The sequence below is a fragment of the Cylas formicarius genome, unplaced genomic scaffold, assembly GCF_029955315.1.
Source record: "Cylas formicarius isolate icCylForm1 unplaced genomic scaffold, icCylForm1.1 PGA_scaffold_6__28_contigs__length_40554024, whole genome shotgun sequence".
In the NCBI taxonomy this organism is placed as follows: Eukaryota; Metazoa; Arthropoda; class Insecta; order Coleoptera; family Brentidae; genus Cylas; species Cylas formicarius.
Window position 1 is genome coordinate 5,175,567 of NW_026844347.1, and position 22,664 is coordinate 5,198,230.

The 22,664-nt window shown below is 32.0% G+C and overlaps 1 protein-coding gene and 2 non-coding genes across 4 annotated transcripts in view; all 3 read left to right on the forward strand.

Moving 5' to 3' along the window:
• The first annotated feature begins 1,119 nt into the window (after nucleotides 1-1,119).
• LOC132704061 (NAD(+) hydrolase sarm1) overlaps nucleotides 1,120-22,664 on the forward strand; it is an 89,811-nt gene continuing 68,266 nt past the window's right edge. Inside the window, exon 1 of one of the 2 annotated variants that reach the window (XM_060673717.1) lies at nucleotides 1,120-1,248. In XM_060673717.1, the coding sequence (XP_060529700.1) occupies nucleotides 1,192-1,248 (57 nt within the window). In that variant the 5' untranslated portion in view covers nucleotides 1,120-1,191. Of the gene's footprint in view, nucleotides 1,249-16,733; nucleotides 17,091-22,664 lie in introns of those variants that run through there. The other variant, XM_060673716.1, reaches the window with a different exon arrangement.
• On the forward strand, nucleotides 17,214-17,286 carry Trnam-cau (transfer RNA methionine (anticodon CAU)). The gene has a single exon. It is a non-coding gene; the product is annotated as a tRNA-Met (tRNA).
• Nucleotides 17,733-17,805, forward strand: Trnav-uac (transfer RNA valine (anticodon UAC)). Its single transcript has one exon. It is a non-coding gene; the product is annotated as a tRNA-Val (tRNA).

Sequence of the window (22,664 nt, forward strand, 5' to 3'; positions counted from 1 at the left end):
ACGAACCTTTTTTTTTAAATTAACAGCGATATTTTTTAGCTTTGCTGGAAGTTTGTGCAACCAGACCTCCACAATGTGACGTTGGGACATCCCTTGTTTTTTTCGTGTAGTTAAGTTTCTTTTTTATTTTTTATCTGTTCTTTTAAAATTTGAATAAAATGTGTTCATATATTTATTAGATAATACTATTCCTTTAACAAATATAAATTTATATCATTTCCTTAATCCCTTGGTTTAAAGATATTCACTCCCAAATGCAAAATTTTTAATTATCCCAAAATACAGTGTGATATTCCTTGTTTTTTCCCTTAACCCTTCAATCACTCTAGGCGACGATAACTTATTTGCAGTCAAAAATTGGTTGGTCTATGACGTCCGTCTAACGTCGCCGTAGAAGCCGTTTATCATTTTAGTTATCATTAACGTTTAAATTGACGTTAACGCTTAACTTACGTAAAAGTAACCCACATGGTAACCACATGCAACGTCGCGATAGGTAAAGAAATCGTTTTAACAGAGCTGATTATTTATTGATTAATCTATCCTGATCGAGTAATTCTCCTCAACAAATTTAAATTGGTGATAGAACCTCGAACTACCACCAGACATTCTGGCGAGGTCATGGTCGATAGCGGGCTTGGTCTTACATCGGTTCCCAAAAAAGCATCAAAATTTTAGCACACAACGTCAGTTGTGTCCTCTGCTCGACTCAACCTCGCCAACGCCGTAACAAAACGATTTCGGAGAACAATGGTGTAATTACCAAGAGATAAGTGAAGAATAAATCAATAGAATTCGATGCCGAATCTTCGCGGCAGTCGGCACGGGATCGATCACGTAAGAAAAACAACTTTTTATAATAGTGAACGCGGCGGCAAACATCGGCAGTCCGCGAATGTGTCCACAGCGTGGTCTCGATAGAAAAATACGTACCGCGCGCGCAATCGGTGTCTGTCACCGCAAAAAATAAACGCCCGCGTTTTAACAATTATTATTCCGGTCGAAACATTCAAATTTATACCCGGGGATCACCGAAATTTTTCCGTCGCCGTACGAAATTGTGATAAAACTGTTGCGAGCGACAACGAACGACAAACGCCTCTGGCGATTTAATGCGGACGATCCCATCATATGTAATCGTTCTCGTTAGTTTTTCGATTTTTGTAATGTGTTGGTGGACTATTATTTGTGATGGGTAACGTCCAGCAATGTTTTGCCGCGCCGAAATACAAGGGGGAAAAGCTTGCTGTAAGTTCGGTTTGCTTGAACATTTTTCTGCAGAAATTCTATCATGCGATTATTGAAAATCGAACCACCTGCCCTCCTATACTTATCGAGTTTTGATAGTTACCTATTAATCGAATCAACAAATGAAATATGTCAATTTTCTAAAATTTACTCGCCATAGATCAACAGTTACGGGATACCATCGTATGTTTAAAGCTTAAATACCAAAATAATAAATTAAAATTAAATTAAATAAAAAACGCGTTAACAAATTTCCAATGAAATGTTTGAAATGACCTGTGATTGGTGCTCGGATTTAATGGCTTGTTGAGGCGTGTGATTCTAACATATGTATAGTGTGTCCATTTCTCGTTATTATTGCTTATTATCTCAATTATTCTAGAGATATAGCGATACGGTTTTCGCAATAATGTGCTTGATTGTCGTGAACAAAAAACCGATGTCAAAACAATCGTGTAATTGGTTTCTTAGATACAATGAAAATCAGAAAATTTGGCCATTTTAGTATTCAGTCTTTTAAATATCCTATATCGCAATGATCTATTAAGATACCAGCTAAAGTTGTTTTTTTTAATGAAACGCCTTGTATATTTCTTTAAAAATTCACCGCGCTTCTTCAAAAATGTATAATTGTCTAAATATATTACCTTAAATTGACAAATATTTTAATATTATATATTCTATCCAATTTTTTTCTACTTAACATATTATTATTATTATCATTAGAGAATACAAAGAAAAGTACTATTTTTTCATAGTTACTCTATAAATTGTTAAAAAAAAAGTAGAATAGGCTATGAAAATGTTCGGTAAACCTGATCCGAAACCAATGTGGATGGCATGAAGTACGATCCGTAATATAATCTGGAATAGTCTTTTTTTTAAACTATATTGCAGAATTTTAGGAAAGTGTAAATATTATACTTATGTTTTAAAATATTCTCTAATCTTTCTATATTTTTTGAAAGCCTATAAAATCTGTTTTATTATTTTGTATCTCTAAAATTGCACTTTATAAAACATCTGAGCACGCCATGGAGTCAAGGTTCTAGACAATTATGCTCGCAAATGCCCGAAGAAATATTCGTAAATTATGCGAAAAATGTCTGGCAGTTGGCAGAAATCAATTAACTGGAATAAAATTAAGATAGAAAATAAGTATATTTTCTTACTTATTTCTTATAGTATATTATAATTTATTTATCCAGGAATATATATATATATATATATATATATATATATATATATATATATATATATATATATATATATATATATAATTTAAGAATTTAGACCAAAATTTCGGATTCGGGAGCTCAATTTTAATAGAAAACAGTGGTAAAAACCTCACAGGGAGATCTGTTACAGTCCCAGAGATACATCGAGAAAATCCTTGAAGCAGAATTAGATAAATCGTGTGATTACCCGCTTATAATTAGAAGAAGTAAGTAAGCATTCGAATTAAGTCAAATATAATTTACTCGAGAAAATTAGCAAATTTATGGTATACATTCAAATTAGCTCAAATGTAATTTACATAACAATATTAATACATTTATTGTAAATTCTCTATGTACTAGTTAACTTATATTGAGTTGCCACAAATCAATGTTTGTTTACCTCAAAAAAATTAGAAAGTGTTTATTCAATGGTTTTATTAGGTTATCCTAATATTCTTTACAATTATTACGATCTGAATATAAATCCACGATTCAAATTGTATTTTTTTTTTAAATATATAACATACATTTACTCATCCTCAGTCATTTAACAAAAGTCAGCACTGTTTTCTATCATTAGCACATTTGTTTTATTTCATCCAATTGAAGGGAACATAAAATTGTACTTCCAAAAATAGAGCACGCTTGATATTTATACAGGGCTTGGTCGTACCACAGGAAACAAATGGATACTGAAATTAGGAAAAGTTGGATAGTTTGTTCCTTGACTTGTTTTATACATACATACATAATACAGGAACTTATGAAGCAATTACGAAAATTATGAAAACCAACGCGACCGCTGCCAGATCATCAATAAGTTTGGATGCGTTATTTTTACGACAGTATTTTCTCAAAATGTGTTTAAATCCTATTAAATGTTTAGGCAATAAGGAATTAGATGTGTGGATGTCGTTGTTTAGAAAGAAAATTTACACGCATGCGCGGAAGATCATTCCCATCTCTACGATATTATCATAGCCACTTGAGGAACATCAATTTTTTACTGTAGTAGGGTCACTATATTATCTAATAGACATATGGTTAGTTTTGGTTAGAAAACAGAGGCAGCACGCAAAATATCCAGAGAGAAAATTTAAAGGATATTCGGAGGATTGCAACACAACCTAATAATAGTCGTCAGCTTGAAAAGGAAAGTCTCAATAAGAACCGTGAAAAATAGGAGGTTAGACGAAACAGTGGCTTCTATAGTTCACAATTACCCTGAAATGTTAATATGGAAGCTAAAATCAATGACAGAATTGGAAAGATTTCAGATTAGATGACCCTAATACCTAAACAACTTTTATTAACAAAGTTTTGTTTAATAAACAAGTGTTTGAAGAAGTTTATAAACGTGTTGCATAGTACACTTTTTCTACGATAATTAGTTTTTGGAAAATAACACGAATACATTACATGAGTGACGTATCACGTGGTCATCTAAACTGACATCTAATGGCTCCCAAACTGTGACTAAAGTACTTACCGGAAGTGTCCAAAGTAGCTCGCAACAATTTCTTGAACACAATTAAATTAGAGCAAAATAGTTTAGATTTTCACTTTTACTTTATGGCAGCTGTTTTGACAATACCCTGACCTTATCAGATATAACATACTCGTATGACAATATTCCGACATCTATGTATATAATCAGGTAGTATTAGATTCTTAATTACCGCTGTAGGGTTATAAATTTAAATTTAACAACGCAGACGTCCAATTGATCATTAAGGAATAGATTCGAATATCGCATTTTCTTAATATCCATAGCTTCCAACAAATTTAGTTTTTTGCTTTTTGTTTCATTATGTAAAGTACCAAAATTATAGTCAAACTTGTGTAATTCTGAATTTAGATAATTGGAATATTTAGAATCCGAACTTTTATTTTTATAGGCTCTCTTATTTGAACTTGTAGACTCCGGACCATTGAGTTTTTCGTGATTTAGTTTTATTGTTTTTTAAAAATTTTCCAAAGGTTTTTTCAGTTTTAAAAGCAATCAAGACCAAATGTAAATTGATGCTTCGAAATTTTCTTGCTAGGTTCTCCTATGTGTTTTATTGTTTTATAAATTTTGGGTTCGGTAGTTGATATCAAATAGGTAGAGTTCTGTGTCATTTGAAACTGTTTTTAGTTATAATCTTATAATCTATGCTATTTGTTTTATAATATTTAATTCTTTTCCAAACATTTCTGTGGAAAGTGGTATATTAAATAGTTTGTGGATCAAAGGATAAAAGGCAGCCATTGTATGTGTCTGTGTGAGGGTGATTTGAGTTATTATGAATTACTGTGTCCGTGTGTGAAGGTGAATGGAAAAATCTAATTTGTTCTGTAATTTAGTCATAGTTAAGTCCAGAAAGTTTAAAGAGTTATTTAGTTCCGCCTCAATGGTAAATTTTATATGCTTATGTATGGAGTTAATATGATTGAAAAAGGCCTGCAGTTGTTTTTCCATTCCAGTGAAACAAGCAGAAACAGCATCTACGTATCTATACCAGTAAAGAAATCCTCTACTCAGAGGATGTTAATGTATGATATTTTTCACATTGTTCATGAAAATTTCTGTAAGTAGTGGATTTCCGATAATTAATCCTTTTTTAGCAATATAAAAATGACCATTAAATTGAAAATAATTTTGGTCTAAACAAACTATAAAACTATCTAACAAGTCTTGTTTTATGTTATGTTTATTGCAACAATCGGTGGAATGCTAGGAAATAGATTTTGGATGTCAAAGAAACTAGAATTGCCTTAGGAGAAATTTTAATGTCTTTGTGTTGAAAGTTTAACTGATGGTGCTGTTACAAAAAAAGCTACAGGTCTAATTGGCATATCCTATTTGTGTAATTTAATTAAAGAATATAATTTTGGAGGTTGACGATTCATTAATATTAGTTGGTATTTCTCCCTGTCATTAAAGTGATGAAAATGCAATTACCGTTTAAACTTGTTTTTGGTATAACTCAGTGGGATCATATTGTATACCTTGGTAAATGTCTGCTTTATGAAACTGTTTGGTTTGTGTAATATATTCTAGAGAATCGATAGCTATAACTGCCTTTCTTTTATCTGCTCTTGTAAATACTATATTATTCTGGGAAACCTTATTTTTAATTGATTTTACCATAGATATATGTGAACGATCCTGGAATTTACTATTGGTTGTAAGTTGGGATTTTATTAAATTAGCTAATACGTATTTGTTTACGATATCCTAAACAATTTAACTCCTTATTGATGTTCTCAGAAAACGTAGTTTTAGTTAAATTAATAAATCTATTGTAAATTTATGATTAGAAAAATTTGAAATGATTGACTGGTTTTTGGTAGGTTTTATTAAATTGTCCAACTTGGATATTTGTCTTAGATACTTTTTGCGAATAATGTTTGATATATCAGTTCGGTTTCTAAGATCTATAAAATCAAATTCTATGGAATTAAGTCTATGAGATAATTCAGAATGTATTACTCTTACATAAATCCAGTGTATTGATGTCTTCATTCTTCTTTCAACTATTTTATCTGACCTTGGAGTTGGGTTTCTTGCAGCGCGGTTGTTGTTGGTTCTTAGTTTCGTAATTTTCGGATATACTCTGTTTTGTAAGCACTTGTTAAAAAAACAAATATTTTGAATATATATTCGACATCGTAGTAATAGTTTAAAGTACCAAATCAGGTATTCCATGAAGCTGACACGTAAAAAATGGGTATTTTAGAGTCGGGAGTGGAGGAAGTACTTACACGATCATGTAAGTACTTCTGATCATGTAAGTAATGCCGACAACAGCCAACATTGACATTGATAACTAAATTCCAGATATGATTACTACGAAGCATTGCTTGTAAGTAGCTTCTTTCGTTAAAAATAAACATGATTCTCCATAAACTTATGTTATGTATTTTTTTTGCTCTTATTGTAGAATTAATATGTATATCGAGTCCTATATTCACGACATATGGTCGCTTAATATTAGTCCGGTTAGTATACTTAAATATAATTTCTGTGTTTGGGTTTCTGTGGAATCTGATGTGCATTATTTGGGAAGAATTATTTTATTGCAGAATCGAGTGGTGCTTTTGGCCGACAATATTTTTTAATTTGTTTTATGCAGGAGGCAAAGTTCATGCGGTTCTACGAAGAGTACTTTGCTTTCTAGCCCGTATTTGTTTGGACCTGGCGTTTTAAATCTACAGCATAGAGACTATACTAAACCCGGACATGGAACAGCAAACTAAAGTTAGGACTGCATGCCAAATTGAATTTCAAAGTAAAAATTTTCATGCAGAACACATCCGCAGGTCCGCAAAATTTTTTTCGAAGACGTGATTAAAATCGATAAATGAGGTCTAAAATAAGGCCATTCTTTTGAACTTTTTTTCCATTTATTTGCTGCATAGGTTGTGTTGTTTGCAGTAAACTAAGAGTCGAGGGGTAAATCACTGAAAAACTTGCCAAATGAAATTCCCTTTTTTAATAAATATCCAGAAATACTTCTAATTTTTCAAACTTTCAGGAAATTCTCTAAGCAAGTCAAAGTAAAAACATAATAAATATATAAAATAAGCGTGTTTAGGATGAAAATTCAAATTTAGGCTTGTGTTACAAAAATAACTTTGGGATCTAGTAGCAAAAATATTTTCAAGGTATTTTCAGTATAGTATTTGTATAAAAACAAAACAAAGATAATTAGTAGTTTGTAGGTAGTGCAACTAAATTCAAATTTTTAATAGTGTCACGACCTATACACGCATTGACCAAGTGAGTAGCTTTTCAGCAACACAACACTCGCTTTTACAAAAACTCAAAACTGTGTTGACTTCTGGACAACAAAACTCGTAGTTGCCCTCTCTTAAGTGCATAGGCTGGTCCTCTCTTGAGAGCTGGGAATCCTCTAATTTGAGAGGCTCTAAGTTTGAAAGATTCGATAAAATTTCTCTACTTGTCCTTTGAACTATCGGCTAATAATTATTTCAAAAATTGGAAAGTAGCAACTTTTATGCCAAAAAAATTATGAATACAAAAGTTGTAGCGATTGTCTTGACCCGTCCGGAATTTCTGTCATATTGAATAAATAGAACAAAAGGAAGGGCATGGAAAATTCAAAGTCAATTTTAAATGTCAAAGTTTTATAATTTAGGATATTATATAGTCGTGAAAAAAACGTAAAATGTATAACGTAAGGGATACCTAATAATAATAAAAAGAAATAACTAAAAACTGTACCATCCTTTGTAAAAAATTTACCTGCGGGAGTGTAGTTGAAGTAAAGTTGTCCTTGCTTAACCAGAGAGCTGCTCCCAACAACCCATAAAAATCTAAACACTAGTTTCATATGCACTATAGACCAACTGGAAAAAAACAATTAAATAATTCATAAGAAAAAATATGGCGAGCACAAATTGGATCACACAACTTATGGAGCATATATACTCAAACTGTCAGAATAGCGTAAACTCAAAAATTTAACCATTCAATTTAAATTTTTTAAAAAAATTAAAATTTTTCTTTACATTCTTTACTCACCATGTCGTCAAAATTGGACGAAATTCCCCTGAAATGTTCTAAAATACCTTGGAATTCCGCTGAAATTCTCCACTCTTGTAGATTAAAATACCCCAGTGATTGACCCCTCACTAACAGTATAATATATAATATAAAATAGTATAAAAGTATAAATAATAAAAACGAAATCCGTAAATTTTTGGCGCTTCTACAAGGGATATGAGAATTTTTTATTTTTTTCAACAGCACGTCACCTTATGGTTTCCAATATCATCATATCACCGGTCTAATGACGTTTCTAATGTTGGCAAATAATTAAAAAACTTACTAAGCAAGAAAATTATACATTAGAAAAAACATTAATTGGCCTGACTGAATTACTTGTCTAAAGATCGTCTTACAAAAAACAGTATTCGCAGTATATTGACAGTATCATTCCAAAAAGATGCGGTTTTCATCTTCAAACTCGACGCAAGGTTTGCTCTTTTTTACTTTAAAATTTGGGATTTTCCCAGGTGTTTCCGATGGTGTTCCTGAAACTAATTAGATATGAACTGGCTTATTTTACCCTTCATGCATATCGATAATAGGGAATTTGGATTTTTTTAAAATGCCTTCTAGTTTTTCCAATTTATTTTTTTTCTTTTTTATTTTATTTATACTTGCTCAAGGAAAATTGACGACCCACAAATGTTACTTTTGATAAAAGATGTGAAATTTTTCAAAAATGTTGCAGCTTACCTACTGGACAATTTTCTGAGCAAAAAAAAAAACTTCGTACTCGTTCCAACCAGAAGAATTAAAAATATCTACTTAATTTTTTCCCCGTATTTTATGTTATGCTTCGCCCATGATATTAACCGAACATACTGTGCCAAGGAGCATTTATTAATAAGCGATTTTAATGGCAAGAACGGGTTTCTTTAAATGGTCTTTTGATCTATTTATACCACTTGTTTCCACTTTGCTTTTACCTAGTATATCAAGTTGATTTTCTCGTAATTAAGAACATCATTCTTGTCTATATTTAACTGCCATAAAATAATACTTTTCCCTATTATCGTTTATTCCAGAAATGCATTATTTTATACAGTATTTTAGACCAGGGAATGGAAAAGTGCTATTATATGTCAATTGCGTTTCTGTTCTGTCCAGAATGGTATTCACAAATTAATATTGTATGTTTTTTTTTAATTTATTAATTACTTCAGGAATTTATCTATTATCTATTGAAAACGAAATACTGATTAAGTACCTCCTTCTATGTTTGCAAATGTTTTTACTTTTTATAAATTAACGGAAAACCGCTAATTGAGAATTGTCATTCAAAATTGCGAGTAAATTAAGTTGGCAAGAGTTATTTATAAATGATGGGTCGAATATTTGAAGAGGAAAATGACACTGCGCGACATGAAAATTTTGATTTAGCTAAAAAATAAAGTGAGAATAAATATATGCCCTTGGCCCGTATTCATTTGCTTTGATATTTTTTTCAAATACGAAACCCACTAACGCAAGCACATTAATTTAACCAATATTGACAAGTAAATAAATATGTCCATATGTAAATATCATTTGTTAACATTAATAAATAAATTTATTTGTTCGTTAATGACGCAATTTTTATTTATAGTAAATAAATGATTGTCGCAGAATTCCTACAACAAGCCGTACAAAACTGTTTTAACTTTCCAGTGAAACGTTTTGACTTAGAAACTCCTACACACATAACAGATATAACAATAAATTTGATTAAAATACATCTAAGGGTTTTTCGCAACCTTTTGGCTTGAATTGGGTTCGATATTTTAAAAGCTTTTGGTAGTCAGAGATAAAATTAGTCGTTTATTTTTAACAACACGCGCCTGCCTTTGCCTCTCGAGAAATTAATCTACATTATGAACTATTTCGTAAACTAATTAAAAAGTGATATATATGTGTATCGAACGCATAAATAATGTTATCCCACAACAATAATAGACAGGCGAAACAGTAAGAAAAAAAATAGATGTATGGAATGCACATTTATACCATAAATAACACAGGTCTAAAAAATTAAACTTTTTGACAGATGTTTTTATTTTGAAAACTTTTTGTAGGCTGATTTCAAAAATTCTATGCATTTATTTGTGTCACGTAAGGTTTTTTTGCAAATATTAAAGGAAAAGAAAAAGATATTTCTAAAATAATTTATTTTTTTATTCAGTAAAAAAGTGGAACGGATGTTAGTTAGGAATATTGCGGCATACTAGCGGTCCTTCCTGACTAAAATATTGACATAACTCTTTTTCGAGAGTGCTAATAATACTTGTCACGAAGATCTGAACGCTAACAATTCGAATGCATCCTTTGGAAGGTGCAAATCCCTAATTAAATTGTTTAATTCCCTGGGGTTAAACGCTTCTGGCTCTCTGAAATCTGGTGCGAAATCTGAGTCATCTGGGTCGGAATTAGATTCCTCTGATTCTGACAATATGACGTTTTCTAGTTCTTTTGGGGCGGTAAGGAGCGGTACATCTTGTTCATGAGGAACTGGTCGAATAGCAGAGTCAAGATTGTGATACACAATTTGTTTCTTATTTTTTCTCTTGAATCCTTAAACATTACACGAACAAAAATAACAATCATTACTGTGGTTCCTAGGCTCTCGCCATACCATAGGAACAACAAATTCAAAAAAACAAAAAAACACATTTCTTCCTACCTTTTTGTCAGTTTCTTAATCGTTCAACGCAAACGGAACAAACATTATGATGAACTTAGGACTGGTTGAGAATTTTTATACCAAAATAAGCGTGGTATACATTTTTCACGAAAGAAGTTATTGTTTGCCTTTGCTTTACTACAACGTACCTACCACAGATATAACAAATTTTATTTGGATTGTTCACACAATGTCTTCTTTCCATATTTATACGTACATATTTAATTTAATAAAAATCAATTCATTCAATCAATTCAATCAATTCAAATATATTCATGTCATAGGTATGTTCATGTATATTAATAAACTAACATTTTTAAGATATAGAGCGCTATAAAAAAAATGATGCGATAGGGCAAAAAAACGCCCCAAAAATTTACAAAATGCAAACAGCTTTCAACAAACTGTAGAATTGTGTAATTAATGCCAGAAGAACAAACACTTTTACTTAAGTTAGCATCGAATGGAAATTATATATGCAACAAGTTTGATAAACGACAATTTAGTCACGAGTGTGGCGCAGCGAAAGGATTGTCTGCATACTAAACTTTTTCTAGACCCATTAGTTTTTAGATATATTTTTGCAAAACAGCACGAATATATTCATTGACGCTGCTGTCTTAAAGTGACACTTTCCGCACACTTGATCGATGCATAATTGGGTATTTTAGAGCAAAAATAGAGAAAGGCTAGCATCTTCCAATTGCGTTTCTCTCCTGTGCAGAATCGTATTTGGTGGACCTAGTGGTGACTGTTGCGTGACTGTTTATATTGAGAAAGATGAAAAGTACGGTCATTTCTTGAAGTCGGCAAAAAATTGATTTAAATAATAATTTAATAATAATAACAGTAGTTTCAAAAAGTTCGACTCGACATTTTTCAGAAGAAGATTTTACATGGGAAATACTAATTGAAAAGACCGCTTCGTCTTTTAATATAAAAATATAGGTACTTAAGTATAAATAGTATATTAGGAAATAAGTTTGATCAACCATTTAAGTTACGAGTTTTATTTGGCTCCGGCGGAAGGCAGCAGCATAATAAACGAGTGTCTGAAGAAGTTTCTCATCGAGTTGCATACTATACTTTTTCTATTTATCTATATTATTTCTTGGGTAAATTTTTGCAAAACAGCACAAACATCAGTTCGCTTCTAAAATATCGAAAATGTCCGAAGTGGCTGGGAACAATGGACAATGCAAAAATGAAACTTTCTGCAAGTATCAGAAAAGCTGACACCTTGCGCTCGCCTGACGAGTGCATAATTGAGTATTTTATAGTAGGAAGTACGAAAATAAAATTGTTTATTAAGAAGGTACCTTGATGACCATTTAAGCCCATTTAATTTAAACTTTATAATATTGCATGTTTTAAAGTAACCGTAACATTAACAACCCTGATAAAAAAAAGTTTGCATGTCGTCTGTATTATTAATTTGGGAGTATATCTTCAAATAATAAATTTCTATCAAATAATGTTTGCATATTTGAAGACATACCGAACTTACATATTATTATATTTGTTGCCAAGACACTTTTTAAAAATTAATATTGTACTGTACAGTGTGAGTCAACGATAGCGTAAAGTTCGGTATCTCCTTGGTTTCCAAAGTTATGACAAAATGGTATATATAAAAGTTATGGAAATTGTTAGCATGCACAATTTAAAATTATTTTAAACTATACAGAGTGGCTCAAAAAAGCGCGATTTACCTTTTTTGAATGGAACACAATGTTTTATTTTGAATTCCTTTCAAAATTCACAAAACCATTTTAATTAATAATAATACATACCTAAACAATTTTTTTTCCAATATTTTATTTTTTCTAACAAAACAAGAGTTTTCAATAGTTGCTTATTATTTTGAAAAAAGATCCAGGGCTCCCGGAAAATAGTCTTAGACAAAAAGAAGAAATATTGGACAAGTTAAAATAAATCGTATTGGAAATAGGTATATTGCATACTTAATAAAAGTAGTAGGTTTCTGTAAAATCTTTCAATGAGTGGTGTGTGGTATGTGGTGTGCCATTTAAGAAAATCGACATTTTTAAAATGATCCAGATGTTTATTTTAGTTTGAACACTCTATGGCATCTAATTCAAATTCCCTTGCATATCATTTAGGCTAATATAAAAAATAATGGCGCTCTCGAAATTTTTTTGCCAGTGTGAAAACTAGTATTTTTTAGAAAAATCAAAATATTGGAAAAACTCCTATGTTTAGGTATGTATAATTATTAATAAAAAGGTTGGAGAATTTCAAATCGAATTAAAAAAACATATAAATATTGTTTTGCATTTAATAAAATGTATGCTTTATACATTAAAATAATTCTAAATAGTGCATCCTAACAATCTCTACAACTTGCTCATAACTTTTGAAGCAAATGAGATAATGAATTTTACGCTATCGTCGACTCACCCTGTACTACTATAAATACAAAACCTTTATTCGAAGTCTACTAATAGAATATCGTCAGCATTTTAATGGGGAACAATGCCTATTTTAAATAAATTTTAAAATGAAAATGAAATAAATGCCTATTTTAAATAAATTTTAAAATGAAATAAAGCTATATATATGACAAACGACAACAAAAATTTTAAGAAAACGTATTCAAAATGTATTTAAAAAATTGCCTAAGGTTGAAGAAGAATAACTATTTTTATTACAAGTGAGTAAAGAGTGCGACATGTGCGAATTATGACTTCTACAATGGTGGAGTTAAAAAGCCTAAAGCCTAACTACGTACTTTACAAGGGTGGAAAAGAGACTGATTTCCCGCGCGTGCCTCTTCATTTAACTCACTAACCTGCACTTTGCTCCTTTTTTTTTCTAAACAGCGATATTCACACAAACTTTTTTTTGCCTGGAGATTTAATGGGATCTGGACATGTTTTCCGAAAATAGTGCCGCTTTGGGCCTGGGGGCTGGGCTGGTGCAATGGATTCAGTGTTTTCTGTCTGGTCATACTAAGTTGATTCGGATTAATAATTATGTCTCAGGTAAAACTGATATTTTTTCGGGAGTCCACCAAGGTTCTCACACTGGACCCATCCTTTTTAACTTGTTTAAAAATGATCGCGGAATCGCAGTGTCTTTTGTTTGCGGATGATTTGAAGATATTCAGGACGGTTGGATCGCGCGAGGATGTTCTGCTGCTCCAGAGGGACGTAAACACTGTTTGCATGTTGTCTAAGATTAATAGCCTCGCGTTCAATGTAAAGAAATGCTGTTTGTATTAGCTTTAGTCGTTCGTTGAGTGTGGTTCACAACCAATATTGATGGATGGATGGTTACTAAGTATTGAATACTTTCCTTGGTGTTTCCTTCGATTATAAACTAAGTTTTGTGACACATTTTGTCCAAGTGGTAAACAGGTCTGTGTATGCGACTCCTTGAGTTTGTGTACGCAATAGTGGCCAACTTACTCCACATTGCCTTAAACTCCTTTATATCTCTTTAGTTGGCTCTAGACTGGAGTATGCCTTTGTGGTATGGTGTCCATATTATGCCTGCCATATAGATAACATCGAAGCCGTTCAGAAAGTATTTTTAAGATCTTTGGCATCAGAGGCGCATATCACTATCTCTAATGGGTATCAGATAAACTACAGTATTATAGAGTGATTTAGTTTTTCTCTTTAAGATTCTGAATGGTTGGTATTATTGTCCAGCTCTTCTACATAGCATACAATTTAACGCATATTACAGAAGCCGTGATAACTCAATCTTCAGCATACTTTACCATCACGCAAATTATTGACTTTATTCGCCCCTTACTATAATGCTGAAAGCGTGCTACTGTTTAAAGCTTGATCCTTTTTTCGGCAGCCTCCGCTCATTTCGTTCTGATGTGTCAATTCTATTTATTGTTAATGTTACATTTTGTTCTGGTTTCTAGTTGTTATACTGCTGTCTTTCTCGCTTTGCCTTTAATTAATGTGAACATTTTGTAAATTGGTTAAACCGTAAATAAATAAAGAAAAATACTGCATCCATACTTATTGGCGATCTGTCAGCGGCCATGTTGATTGTTGAATACCGTAAGGTCAGAAATGTTTTCATAGTTCCTTCATAAATTCCTGTATTATCAGCAAATGACGCTGTAATAAATACAATCAATATAAAAAAAAAATCGAGAATCTGGATTATGTACCTTTTTTTTGTCAGATAATATAAGGAAACGATTTTTTGTCCATACCCGGAGACATACCTATTATTTTGAACCTGTAAACTAGGTTTTGTTCACTTTTCTTAATAACAACTTTTGATATTTTCAAAAATAAAATTACTTTACCCTTGCATAAAATTCATATTTGTCAAAAAAACTTGTAGTTGGATCGACATTTTCATTATCATTGCATCATATGCATTTCATTATCTAGAATATTTGGTAAAAAAAAAATTATAAAAAATAATTGAAAAGTTTTCCATATAGTGCTGACTGAAATGGATACATTATATTTATGTATTATATTAGTTATTAAATACTGACGAATAGGGCTACTGCTTCTCAGCAATATTGGAAAACCATTGTATGCAGTGTACGCGGTACAGTTTACTACTATATAACTTTTGGCTGGCATGTATGTAGAAAAATAGTGGCAGTAGATTTTGGTTACTCCATAACTCAATACAAATACGAATTGATTATCAATGCTAGAATTGTAACCGTTTTAAAAAGGATAAGGCCCAGGGTTGGTACTCTGCGGAGTACACAGTCCCGAACTGACGAAACGAAGCTGATGGTTTCAGTGATATACCCTGTTGATTAATATATGTACACAGTGCCCACATCAACCTACCTCACTTTTAAGATACAGAATGTAAAAGTTTTGATAAAAAAATGTTTTTTTTTTATTTACAAATATTTTTACCAATTTAAAAGACTTGTCACTGTTTATTTTTGGTTGCAGTCACGCCCTAACATAATAATAATAAATAAATCTGATGAACATGAATTTTAGTTAAAAACAAATCGATATACGATACAAAAAAATTGTGTTCTGTATTGGTGAACCTACAAAAACAGTACCCATAGTGGCATTCAAAGATTTTTCTTATAAACACCAATTAGATTACATACTGAAAATTCACATGTTTAAAAACCACATATGTAAAAGTTAAAACATTTTTTTTATAAAAAAGCGTTTGCTTTTAGTTACCTTATTAATTACTTTAAATAAAACATATTTTGTTGTCCATATGTTTTTAAGTTTTGTGTTTAATGAAATTTATGCTTTGTTAACTTTGGTTTTGGAATGAGCGACTTACTTATGCAATAAGGGACTGTGCATCAGATACTATCTTTCGCTATATAAATCATATAAATACAAGCTAATTTATTTATTATACAGTGAAAATTGTTAGTTTGTAAATTATGTGCGGTAAAACATTTTTTTTGTATTAAAAAAATACATTTTTTGCGGAATTCATATTTTTAAAGAAAAAAGTGTGTATATATTTCTTATTGCAATCTGCAAAAACTACAAAAAAGTTATTTAACAAAATGCAAATGAAAAATTCAAAACCACGCTTTTCTTCTATGCTTTAACCTGCGTAGATCTAATTATCTTAGAAGATAACTACTTTTACTGAAGAATTATTCATTTTCCTATTTTTTTTTCTTTTTTGATGGTAAAAGAAATCAGTTTCATCTCTATATATTTTATTTGGACCACATGACATTCTCATAAAAACCTGGTACTCGGATTATGCAACCAATTATTCACTTTGTTGTGGTTCCCTCTCTATTTTCAATAAAATGTCAATAACACACACAATCGCGGCCTGCACTAAATTAGTTTATGAGACGAACATGTCAAATTCCAATTGAATTACTAAAGAAGATACTTGAATTTTTTGATCACGCAACCATGATTTGAATGAGTTTTAAAGCGCAACACATTATACAACACCCACCTTCGAAAAACCTGTTCCTTCAACAACGAACGGTCTTGAACTTTTCGTCAATAGATGTCCACACCATTTCTATCGTAGTGCGAAATTTATTTTTGTTGGGTTTACTTATTTTCAAAGATTAGTTGGTTAAATCCGTAATAAATAAACACAGAAATGATCGATTTCGAACAGGCAATTACTAAATAATGTATAATCAAGTGCAGTTTTTAACGTACAAAATTTAGTGGGTAGAACCACGAAAACTATTTCTATTGTTGAAGCCACCTTGAGTTTATTTTTATGCTAATAAGTGAGATGAAAATATGGATGTGTTACCTGTATTGGCCTCTTCTGCCTCTTAAATTATTGACGATATTATTTCTGCTTATAAAAGTTTTTGATTGTGTACCGGTTTTGCTATCTATCCATGAAAATGGATAATAAAAAAATCGCAGCTCCCGAAAGAATAAAAAGGAAACAAAGGCTCATCGTTGAACCTTCTAAGGTAAGATTATTTTTAAGTGTTTGTTTTCATTTTATTATATTTTCACTTTTATGAAAATTAACATGAAAAAAATTCTAGTTTAAGCATAATGTAATCAGCTTTTGATACACTAAATAACTGAGTGCCTCGGTAGCGCAGTAGGCAGCGCGTAAGTCTCATAATCTTAAGGTCGTGAGTTCGATCCTCACCCGGGGCATATAGACTTTTTTTGGTTTTGCCAGCGTTATTTCATCTATGTATATTTTACTGATACTCGTTCTTTTTGTCTCGCTAGCTCGCTGTTAACAAATCGGTCCGGTTCTATAAGATTTGCTGGTTCCTCGAGAAATTGGCATATTAAGTAATAAGTAATGTTTAAAACAAAACAATTGATACTGCCGTTTTCAAGTGGTAATGCCATTTTAAGGTTTATACCACAAATTTATCTAATTTTATAATCGATAATGCCAACATCAAAAAAGCAGTAAGTGGGACGACACTACAAGATTTTTGTTATGAAAATACTATTTTGTTTTGGTCATATGGTGCTTCAAGTATGGCAATGACCCGGAAAGGATATCCAGTCCCAATTTAAGTTTATATTCTGAATCTAAACTATTTCAATTTCAAATTTCTTGCAGGAATAGACAATGCTTTCTATGTGGTTCCGTAGTGTAGCGGTTATCACGTCTGCTTTACACGCAGAAGGTCCCCGGTTCGATCCCGGGCGGAACCAGAAATTTTTTTTATAATAATTTGTAGCTAGAGAACTCAAATTCTGATCCTACTGAATGTTGTGCTTATTAATGGCATTTCATTCTGATTTTGATCATTTAAATCATTTTATATTTGGTTATTTCTTAAGGCGACGAAAATAAGGACAAAGGGTGGGTTTTATTACAATTTTTGTTTTCTTAAATTATAATCAACCACAATAAACGTTCAGTATATTATTTGTGGCGCGGCATTTTTAGTGTCAGACCTTTGGAATGTTGAAGGCAGTACCTACTCGAAGACCGAATTAAACTGACAAGACAATGTTGTGGTCGTATACTGGACCCTTAATTTAATAATGGGAGCCTACAGCGAACGGAAGAACGGCATATTTGTGACGAGGAAAGAATCCACCCAATTTTTTTATTTTCTGAATGAATCACGGCGGTACCCGTTTTTTCATAAATAATATAGCTTATTGTACAAGGCGAAGAAGAGCGTTTTAATATGAGTGGTTTGTGCTCGTTTCCTTAATGACAATTTTTTTTTAAATATGTATTAGACGCAGTGGTTTTGGATTTTTGTCTAAATCCCGAGACATCTTTGCCATGTTCCTGATGCATTCCTTTGCCATGGAAATACGGCCATTTTACAAAATTCCGTTTTTTTTTTCAAAATTAGAACTAACGGATAAACTACATCAAGGGAAAAAAATGGTCAAAAGGGAGTTTATGAAAAGCGGCGGTTATTTAGGCTACTACTGATGCAATTATTTCTAAAAAAATAAGATTATTTAATGTATGGATGGATGGAGATGAAAAAATAAAATGACGGAAACTGTTTTATTTTTCATTGAATGCAAACTAAAATTGCTGCTTCAAGGATTAACTTGTAAAGAAGAAAATGGCCAAGAATTGCTGTTTAAATTGTGTGATAGCTGTAAACTAAAAAGCTTAAGTTTGATTTTGACTTTCAGAGGTATTGGATGAAAAATAAAACACTTTGTATTTTTTTTATATTTTATGTTTTTTCAGCTAAAAGTTCATACGATCTTATTTTATTATTATTATTATTATTATCAGTAGTAGTAGTACTAGTAGTAATAGTAATACTTTGACCCTCGTCTAGTCGCACTATGTTTTGGCCATTTTCGTTACAAGTTATTCTTTGATACAATTTAGATGATCGCTGTTAGTGTTTGGTTTTATGTTAAGATAAACACGGAATTTCATAAAATGTCCTGGTTTTTATAGAAACGGAATAAAAAAACTGGCAAAAATTGAGGTGTTGACCCCAGTGATTTCCCTAACGTCATAAAAAACTTTACAGCAGTCTCCATCTTTTCCATATTCTTCACCAAAAAATGGAAATATTTCGCTGCCTATGTATTTTGTAATTTAGTTTCTTTTTCTATTGACTTATTAAACAAATATCTAAGAGATTTTCAGGTACTACTTTTGCTAATTATATCTTGCCGTATTTGCTTGACATTACTCTAAGACACTTGTTAATGTTCTGTTTATCTCAGCATTCTAGCAATACCATTCTGAAATTCGCTACGTGTTAAAATAAGAAGCAGTGTGTACCGTGTTGCTTTCAAGCAATTAAAACGACTTGGCACAGGTTCAAATCGAAGTCGTTCACCTGTCATTTGTTATTACATGTATTTCGGAGTTGCATTAAAAACACTATAAACTTGTACGCCGCGTTGCCTAGTACGTTCGGAGAAACGATCAATTTTTGCGTTTTGCTATAATTCGAATTTGCAAATTAGGACACCGAACTGTCACACAGTCGTTTAATTAATACCGAACTTTATCTTACTTAATTTATTAACCGCAAATATATAACTCTATCAAATTAATTAAAAAAAATCTAATTCATGCAAATTCAAATCCAATCATGCCTGTTCATCACCGTATATTTTATAACACGAATCGTTTCTTTGTACTTTGTACCTTCAGGGCGTCCAATTTTCATGTTTTCTGGAAATATCTAGCACATTTGAAGTGACAGAAGAACGCGGTTTTCACTTTACTTACATAGCTGGCGCATGTGTTTTTATCTATGTTACTGTATTCCTTTGTTACACTCAATTAGTTATTAACTAATTATTTTCTATATATAGCACAACCTTTTTATCGGATACATGAAAATGGATCTGTTGATTACCGGGCAAGTTTATCCTTATCAAAATAGTGCCCGCTCTTGTAAGATTAATATGCAGCGTATATCAGTTCGTTGCAGCAGAACTTTGAGAGTCAAAATACACAAGATTTTTTTTTTTACTTTTTCGTTATATTAAACAACAGTGACGTCCTTTATTATTCGAAAAAGTGTATCAGGAAATGTGAAAAATCTGTTTCTTTACGCAAATTACATCCTGTAAAACGGAATACATCAAAACATTCTAAGTAGCACTACTTAATTTTCTGATTTTGATGTGTCAAAGTGTCACTTTGAGACGTCATATTCCTTAACCAATGTCGCTAGCCCCTTGGGACGTTTGAGATGTACTAGGATCGCCGATGCATCGAACTAGCGGGTGGTCGAATGAAACCAGGGACAGACTTCTTACAGATAGATTGAAATGTTGCGCGTATAGGTATCCGTATTTACAGACGGATAACTAGTGATTTTTCGTACAAGTTGTTTTAAAAGCACCTGAGAATGCGAGATCTTCAGAGGCAGCAGGTGTTAATAAGCGCAGTGTTTGTAACGAGTGGCATGGAATATTTTCAACACTGTGGTGGGCTGGTGTGGTAGCCTATCACACGTTGGACAATAACCCGGGTTCGATATTCAATGTTCGATCGGATTTTAGCCATTTGTTCTGATGGTCATCAGGTACACGTGCTGTTTTGCATAAATTTAGTTTTATTAAAAATATTTGTCCCTTTTATTGTGATATTTTACCGATCTTGGTAAAACAGTTTGGCTTGATCATTGAAGGAAAAGTCCTAGCGAGCCGAAATGCAAATATGTACAGGGTGAGTCAACGGATAGAGTAAAGTTCTTTTTCTACTCCCGTCTGTAAATACCTAATTACACACTGATCTAGCTTGCGGGAAGCGACACGTCAGTTTCGTTTCCCACGGATCCGAGCCACTTCGGACATTTCCGGGATTTACCTCACGGATTTGGGAACAATCGGCTGTTTTCGGAGATTTTACCGCACGGCTTGAAATTTGACGTTTGTCAATTCTGACGCTCACATGAATGAATGTATTCGTGTTGTTTTGCAAAAATATAGCCAAAAATTAACTGTCGTAGAAAAAGTACAATAAGTTTGGTAAACTTTAAGTCGCTCGTGCCAAATAAACTCGGGCCTCAAATGCCGTTTACCGCACTTGTTATATAATATACTAATTTTCATTTAGTGACGGGTTGTTGCTTTGAATCCATCAACCATCCAATAGAAAGGATAGTTCATTCCAAAAATATGATTTTTCATTAAGAATTGAAGAATAAAACGCTCTTCTTCGTCTCATAGAATAAGCTGTGATTCATTTGGAAAATAAAAAAAATTAGGTGCATTTTTTCCTCGTCACATATCTTACCGTACGGCTTAAATTTTGACGTTTGTCAATTCTGACGGTCATGTCCCAATGTACCCAAAAACTAACGGTCGTAGAAAAAGTATAGTATGCAACACGTTCGGTAAACTTTTTAAGTCACTCGTTTATTAAACACTAAAACTCGGGAGTCACTTGCCGTTTACCGCACTTGTTGCATAATATACTATTATCAAACTTGTATTGACAGAGGAAAATTGATCACAAATTTGACTGTAGCACCATGAAAAAATAACAATAATTTTTGTGTTCACACATTTTAGAATGATTTTCAGGACTAGCCATGGCCAGACGCGTTTACTTTCGTATGTCTATGGAGACAAGAAAACTCAACATTCTCATAACGTTGGTAAAAAACAAGTCTCTTGTGAAACCTGTGGCGACGCCAAACATCAAATTGACATGCAAATTTGCAAAGCTTTTGGACAAAATTGATACGTGATAAACAAAATGTCTAACAATCTTGTGCAACGGTTAGAATTTATTTCAATAATTAAATGAGGTTTTAAAACTGGGACGCAAACAACAACCTCGCATTGATCTTGATAGTGTTCGCCCGATTTGACTCCAAGAATGTAAATTTTATTGGATATTATGTGTTTGTTTCATTTGTTTGTTTTTTCGGCAGCCGATCAAAGGAGTGTATAGTAATTAGCCACAATAAATCTACATTTTATTTTACCACATTTAATAAACGTGCGTCGAAAACAACATTCCGAATAAGGTTATTCGGTATCACACGTATATAAACTGTTAGGTAATCTTTTTCAAACGCTTTAAGAGTGAGTTAAAAAACAACACATCGTTTCAGAAACCTTGCGAGCTGCTTTGTATTGATTATTGTGAAAAATTCATGGTTTTTGAATTTGATTCCTCTTCCCTTCCAGAAAAAGAGAATGATTTATATATATCCAACGGACATTACCACCCACTCTACCCCTAAACCTAGAACAACATATATTAGGAACGGGATAGGGGACACGGAAGCTTCAGTATGTTTGAATGATCTTTTCCATATACCAAATTTTAGGTTATCCTCATTTGATTGCCGTCGGAAAACTTTTTGAAATAAATTGTTTCTATTTTGCCTAATAAAATTAAAACGTTAAACATTAAAAAATAAATGGACCAAATAAAATTCCCATACTGGTAATTTTGGTAGATCCAACCTTATTATTTTTTGCGACTTGTATTTTTGTTTCGTTTGTATTTCCGTTTAGGTCAGATCTCCCACTTCTAAAGACTTAAGACTTTCATTGTCCTAACGGTTTATTGCAAAGGTTATAACTTAAGTTTTGCGCTGTAA